Source organism: Malurus melanocephalus, unplaced genomic scaffold (assembly GCF_030028575.1).
Source record: "Malurus melanocephalus ecotype Western Australia unplaced genomic scaffold, MMel_1.1 scaffold_1535, whole genome shotgun sequence".
Classification (NCBI taxonomy): Eukaryota; Metazoa; Chordata; class Aves; order Passeriformes; family Maluridae; genus Malurus; species Malurus melanocephalus.
In genome coordinates this window covers 6,678-13,679 of record NW_026624767.1, presented here as the reverse complement: position 1 = coordinate 13,679, position 7,002 = coordinate 6,678, and the positions used below count along the sequence as shown (strand labels likewise).

Genomic DNA, 7,002 nt, shown 5'->3' with positions numbered 1-7,002 from the left:
TAAATTGAAATCTGTTTTTGGGACAGAGAAACCTATCCATAAAAACGTACCCCCTCAGTCTGGGCATTGTCCTCAAGACCTTGGACATCCAATGGACTGGACTGTCATAGCTGGGTGGTTGCTGTAAACCAGGACTGACATCCCATCAACTGGTTTTATGCTGGTACCAGGACTTGGTTTTTTCTCTGTTTGTCACTTTACCTTCCTTTTCTTTCTCTTTCTTGCTTTCTTTCTCTCTTTCCCTCATTAATTCATCTTTTCTCCTTTAACTTCTCTCATCCCATTCACCAAGCCCCTTAATCCAACACCCACTGACATGTGCTCATACAGGAGGTCTGGGACTTGTACAACATAGCAAATTCCACACCAAGTTTGTAATTTACTAATAACGATTTCTGATCGTTCACAGACCCTTTGACTTCTGCCATTTCTTTTGTCTGTGAGCATTTATGAACCAAGTGTGTTTTCTGCACCTTGAGGGTGGGACCCACAGTTCCTCAGACCTCTGTGAGGTTCCTAAATCATCTGCCTTTGGCTACATCTACAGCTCTGTTGTGTGTTAAAATTGTTCTCATTTAGTTCCCGTTCTTTGGGAATTTTTTCTTTCCCATTTGTTGCTGGGATACACTAGTTGCCGGGTCATCCTTTTGATGGCTGGGTGATTAACAAAGACAGTGATACCTATGCCCCACCTTAACGGTCTTGTCAAGTGCCTGGAGAGTGTTTTTGTGTGCTGAGGGCGGATTTGGAGTTGTTTTCGCTGCTTCGCTTAGAGAAGGAGTCTGCTCACTGGCTGCTCTGGAGAAAGCTGGCCTGCCCTTTTTCTGCAGAGACCAACACCCCTGCTCATTGGGTTCCTGCTTGCTGCACCGTGGTTTTCTTTCCTGTGCCTTGCCAGGGATTCCAGCTTCAGGGCAGAGCTCTGCTCCACCCCGTTTCACAGCCGCGGGATTTCTGCTCGTCTCTTTGCCGTCCTGGGTTTCTTGCTGTCCAGAGGAGCACCGAGATCGGCATTTCTGCTGTGAGTTTTGCAGAGAAACTTTTCTCCATCCACATCTGCCATTTTGTGTCAATCCTTGGCACCTCGGGAGATCTGAGCCAGACGGGACCCGCGCCACTGCGTCCCCTGCAGCCGCCAGAGAATTGCAGCACCCGCCCTGCTCGGCAGGGAGCCAACAGCATCCGTGCCAACTGGGACTGTAACTGCACCAAAGGGGAGGCTATGTCTCTGTAAGGCTGTCCCTGGGTTTGGGACTGGGCTGGATCTTGCAATTGTTATTGTTACTTGTTTCACCTTGCTCTACGTACTAGTAAAAACTGTTATTCCCTTTAACCCATATTCTTGCCTGAAAGCCCGTGATTTTTTTCAAAGCTATAATACTTCGGAGGGAAGGGGGGTCACATCCACCACTGCAAGGGGGGTCCATGACTTCATTGGCAAACACCTGTCTTTCAAACCAAGACAAGCTCATGGACCCTGGACCGGGTAATGCAGGGGAGGACAAGGAATGATTGAGGCTGGGGGTTGCTCCCAGAGGATGCTGTTTCCCTCCCCCATCACTGCCACCCTTTCGAGCCATGGTTTCCCTGTTTGCCATTGACTGTGGAGTAACCAGGAATGTTCTTTATCAGCGATAAAAGGAAAAATTACAATGGAAAATCCACTACAGATTCCCAGCCTCGGCCCCTCCAGCATTTACCCCGAGGAGACTGGAAGAGTTGCCACAGAAAGAAGGGAGACTCAGAGGCCAAGGCTTGGATGCACAACTTTAATGAATGGAAGGTAGAATAAGAGGTGGCTCATGGACATGACCAGAAGCAGACACTAAAATGCAGTGGGGCTCCTGCAGAGTGTCCATGTGTCCATCCGAAAGAGGGAGGGAGGTCAACATGATCCCACTAGACTGGCCTGGGGAGACATGGAGAGCAAATAAAGAAAGGGAAGAGTAGAAGAAGGGAACAATAGCTCAGACACTAAATACAATGTCCCAAAGCTCACTCTCTACCCGGAACCAGGTTCGGGGATCTTAGAGAACCTTGCCCAAGGATGTTGCAGTGGATTTAGCAGGGACGGCACCTGCTGCCACCATAGCAGTTGGTGATGCAGGAGAGGTCAAAGCCCCCAGAGCTGATGGGCACTCCACCACAGCTGAGGATGCTGCCAACGGCAGCAGAGGTAGAAGATCCCACCACGGTGTTCTGAGGGAAGGAGCTGAGGATGGGGCCAGGCAGGGTCACCAGCACAGCAGGCGGCTCAATGGCCACATTGGAGCTCTGGCACTGGCGGACACAGCACTCATTGCAGCTGTTGGCCAGCGGGCAGGGGCCGCAGGGCTGGCAGGAGGGTGGGCAGCAGGACATGGCTCGGGGTCACAGGTGCACCTGGCACAGAGGACAGGGACAAGCACAAAGTGAGGACACATGAGAAGCAGCACTGCCCCCAACCACCCTGCAGCCAAGGCACCTCCTGGCCCACACTGCAGTGCCCAGCTCAGAGCCCAGCAGCCGCCTGAGCCAAGTCCCAGGCTCTCTCTTCACTAGACCTTCTCTCCTCTGCCCTCTCCCAGCACAAGCAGCTCCCAACACTGGGCTCCTAATGCCCCTTTCAGCTGAGATCTACAGCCAGGCTTACGCTTCTCTTGAAGCACGAGGATAAGGAGGAGAAGAAGGAATAGAAGAGGCTTCCTACTCACCTGATTCCTGACGAGAAGGAGGCAAGAGAAGTGGTTGAGAGAGCAGAGACTTGGGCTGCCTTTTATAGGACTCCAGCACTGCCTCAGGCCCAGAGGCTTGTTGGTGGAAATAATAACTTTCTGACCAGCTCACCTAAAATATGAACTATCCAAGTTAATGGTAGGGCCTGTGTCCTAGTATCCTGCATTGCTACATTTTCATTTGCTGGTTTCTGCCATGTGCTCTCCTATATGAAGATCTCCTTCCATAAATGCTGGGATGAGAGGTCCAAGGATTTTTGAGGCTGGAGTCTCAGATCGATGGCCGTTGCCGTTCCCGCCAGGCAGGTGATGTTCTCTTGGATCATTTCTGAGTGCATTGTTTGAGGCAAAGTTGGCAGGAAGTGGGCACTGCTCTTGTTTTCTTGCCCTCCCACCCAAGTTCAGCCACGTGAGGGGACATGACAGAGCTACCAATCATTGTTTCCTTCTTCACCTCTCCTCTTTCTTACCTCCAGCTCTCTGGGTCTCCCCAGGAAAGTCTAGTGGCTCTCTCTCCCKCTCCATGGCAGGAAGGTGGACACCCYRCAGGACCTCCACTGCATCTTAGTGGCTGGCCCTGGTRTTCTCTGTGAGCCACCTSCTTTCCTTYCTCAGACTCATTAAYGTTGTTGTRCACTCAWGCCTYGGCCTCCAARTTCTCCTTCGTTCTGTGGCAACTCTTTCAATATGTTCATGCACCAGTCTAACCAAAGCAGATTATTAGCTTRWTATCTTTCTTACATTGTGTTGCCCCAAACTACCCCCAGAACTCAAGAGRAGGCTGTTCTAATGCAKAGCAGAGCAGRACAATCCCCTCCCTGGCCCAGCTGGCAGTACTGGACCTKATGTCCCCAAGAACATGGTTGGCCCTAATGGCCACAGATATGTCACGGGTGGACATCTCACTCAGGTTACAAGCACCTGGACCTAATCATGGAAGCTGATCCAACASGGAGTTGSTCCTGGCTCCCAGCAGAACYRCCTGGCAAAGATGTCAGCAAAGCCACCAGAGAGAWGGAGCATCACTCAGCTATGCAGCCTTTATGTTKGGTTGGTSCASCTGTCCTACATRTCTCAAGAGAGSACCAGATGAACAMGKGGCCAWTTCCCWTTTWCTGGGAKRTCTCAGCTCTGYCCCACTCAGCATCAGGCTGCACTTGAGTTTTRCAAGTGCATCTGGCAMYGGCCTGCACAGGAGGAGCCTGTGTCYSCTCCCTGACACCAGCAACATCACGCCAGARGGGATCRATGAGRRATGACTTGTGGGGGTACCTTTTAGTGGGAAGGTTTCTCTGTCCCAAACACAGGTTCCACACTTTCTATGTTAATGAGTTCTCATGCACAGTCTGTGCTTTCAGACCTTTCTGCAGTAATTGGCAGACATTTTTCAGCTTTCTCYMTTTACAYAGAGCTAAAAATGGATGGTGCAGGAGGAAGAGGTTGCATTTGAGTGCTTTGGACACTGCTCTGCCAGGTTAAGGCTGTTCTGCTGTAGATTGGCTCCTTCTGGCAACAGGAGCTGGCAACACTTTGGGGCTCAAGGACAAACCGGGGGAGACCATGCCCTGCACATGCTCCAAGGATGAAGGTCCTACAAGCCCAGGCTGACACACGTGCACTCTGCATTGGAACCTTCACATCGGCAGGACAGGACTCAAGTGGACCATGGAGGGACAGAAGACCTACAAGGAGTGCCCAGGGGTGGGATGAGGTCAATGAGATCACACAGTTTTTCAGAGAGTACTCTTAGCACAGCATGAGGGTCAAACCCTCCCAGCAGAAGCCCAVCTGAGTACAACACTGAGTGTKAATCRRGGAGTTATGAAGGTAACAGAGGAAAAGAATGTGCCATGTCACGTGCAGASCTTRGGCATGTGGGAGAGAAGCACGAGAGCAGGGTYKATTTCTGGCCACAAAGARGTCCACAGGAATGACACAGGTACAAATGAGCTGGTATGCCAACAACCCTCRATCGAAGCCTGCTTTGTCCACTGCTGTCCTGCTCTGAAATGCTTGATGCTCTCCTCCTGGCACTTTGAGAAATGACCATTCCTGTAGGAAAGCACGTGGCAGAAGCAAGGAAATGAAAAGGCAGCAGTTCAGGAAACCAGGACACAGGCCCTACCATTAGCTGGGATGGTTCACATTTGACATGAGGTTTTCAGAAAATTATTACTTGCACCAACGTGCCTCGTGGGCTGGAGCAGTGCAGGACTGCTATAAAAGGCAGCCCAAGTCTCTGCTCTCTCATCAACTTCTCTTGCCTCCTTCTCCTTAGGAATCAGGTGAGTAGGAAGCCTCTTCTCCTGCTCTAAGAGCAGCTCTTTCCTGGCTGTAGATCTCAGCTGAAGGGGGCATTTGAAGCCCCGGACTGAGAGCTACTTTTGCTAGGAGAGGGCACGGGAGAGAAGGTCTTGTGCAGAGAGAGGCTGGGACTTGGCTCAGGTGGTTGCTGAGCTCTGAGCTGGGCACTGCAGTGTGGGCCAGGAGGTGCCTTGGCTGCAGRGTGGTTGGGGGCAGTGCTGCTTCTCATGTGTCCTCACTTTGTGCTTGTCCCTGTCCTCTGTGCCAGGTGCACCTGTGACGCTGAGCCATGTCCTGCTGCCGCCCCTCCTGCAACCCTTGCTGCCAGCCCTGCGGCCCCTGCCCGCTGGCCAACAGCTGCAATGAGTGCTGTGTCCGCNAAAGTTGTCATGCACTCATTGCTTGGCCTCCAAGTTCTCCTTCGTTCAGTGGCAACTCTTTCAATATGTTCATGCAACGGGCTAATCAAAGCAGATTATTAGCTTGTTATCTTTCTTACATTGTGTTGCCCCAACTACCCCCAGAACTCAAGAGAAGGCTGTTCTAATGCAGAGCAGAGCAGGACAATCCCCTCCCTGGCCCAGCTGGCAGTACTGGACCTGATGTCCCCAAGAACATGGTTGACCCTAATGGCCACAGATATGTCACGGGTGGACATCTCACTCAGGTTACAAGCACCTGGACCTAATCTTGAAAGCTGATCCAACAGGGAGTTGGTCCTGGCTCCCAGCAGAACTGCCTGGCAAAGATCTCAGCAAGGCCACCAGAGAGGAGGAGCATCACTCAGCTATGCAGCCTTTATGTTGGGTTGCTGCAACTGTCTTTCACATCGCAAGAGAGCAGCAGATGAACATGGGGCCAATTCCCATTTTCTGGGAGGTCTCAGCACTGCCCCACTCAGCATCAGGCTGCACTTGAGCTTTACAAGTGCATCTGGCACTGTCCTGCACAGGATGAGTATGTGTCCCCTCCCTGACAGCAGCAACATCACGCCAGAGGGGATCGATGAGGGATGACTTGTGAGGGTACCTTTTAGTGGGTAGGTTTCTCTATCCCAAACACAGGTTTCTCACTTTCTATGTTAATGAGTTTTCATGCACAGTCTGTGCTTTCAGACATTTCTGCAGTAATTGGCAGACATTTTTCAGCTTTCTCGCTTTACATAGAGCTAAAAATGGAGGGTGCAGGAGGAAGAGGTTGCATTTGAGTGCTTTGGACACTGCTCTGCCAGGTTGAAGGCTGTTCTGCTGTAGATTGGCTCCTTCTGGCAACAGAAGCTGGCAAAACATTGGGGCTCAAGGAAAAACCGGGGGAGACCATGCCCTGCACATGCCCCCAGGATGAAGGCCCAACAGACCCACGCTGACACATGTGCACTCTGCATGGAACCTTCACATCGGCAGGACAGGACTCAAGTGGACCATGAAGGGACAGCAGACCTACAAGGAGTGCCCAGGGGTGGGATGAGGTCAATGAGATCACACAGTTTTTCAGAGAGTATTCTTAGCACAGCATGAGGGTCAAACCCTCCCAGCAGAAGCCCAACTGAGTACAACACTGAGTGTTAATCAAGGAGTTATGAAGGTAACAGAGGAAAAGAATGTGCCATGTCACGTGCAGACCTTGGGCATGTGGGAGAGAAGCACGAGAGCAGGGTCAATTTCTGGCCATAAAGAGGTCCACAGGAATGACACTGGTACAAATGAGCTGGTATGCCAACAACCCTCRATCGAAGCCTTCTTTGTCCACTGCTGTCCTGCTCTGAAATGCTTGATGCTCTCCTCCTGGCACTTTGAGAAATGATCGTTCCTGTAGGAAAGCACGTGGCAGAAGCAAGGAAATGAAAAGGCAGCAGTTCAGGAAAACAGGGCACAGGCCCTACCATTAGCTGGGATGGTTCACATTTGACATGAGCTGGTCAGAAAATTATTACTTGCACCAATGAGCCTCTGGGCCCAAGGCAGTGCAGGACTGCTATAAAAGG

At 51.4% G+C, this 7,002-nt stretch overlaps 2 protein-coding genes across 2 annotated transcripts in view; both read right to left on the bottom strand.

The window, feature by feature from the left end:
- Positions 1–2,717, bottom strand: part of LOC130587106 (feather keratin Cos1-2-like) — an 18,001-nt gene extending 15,284 nt beyond the window's left edge. The window contains exon 1 of the mRNA XM_057388063.1: positions 2,694–2,717. The gene's annotated coding sequence lies outside the window, so the exon portion shown is untranslated. The remainder of the gene's footprint in view (positions 1–2,693) is intronic.
- LOC130587107 (feather keratin Cos1-2-like) lies at positions 1,846–2,376 on the bottom strand. The gene has a single exon (XM_057388064.1). The coding sequence runs from the start codon at positions 2,359–2,361 to the stop codon at positions 2,062–2,064; it is 300 nt and encodes a 99-aa protein (XP_057244047.1). The 5' UTR covers positions 2,362–2,376; the 3' UTR covers positions 1,846–2,061.
- Positions 2,718–7,002: the final 4,285 nt, after the last annotated feature.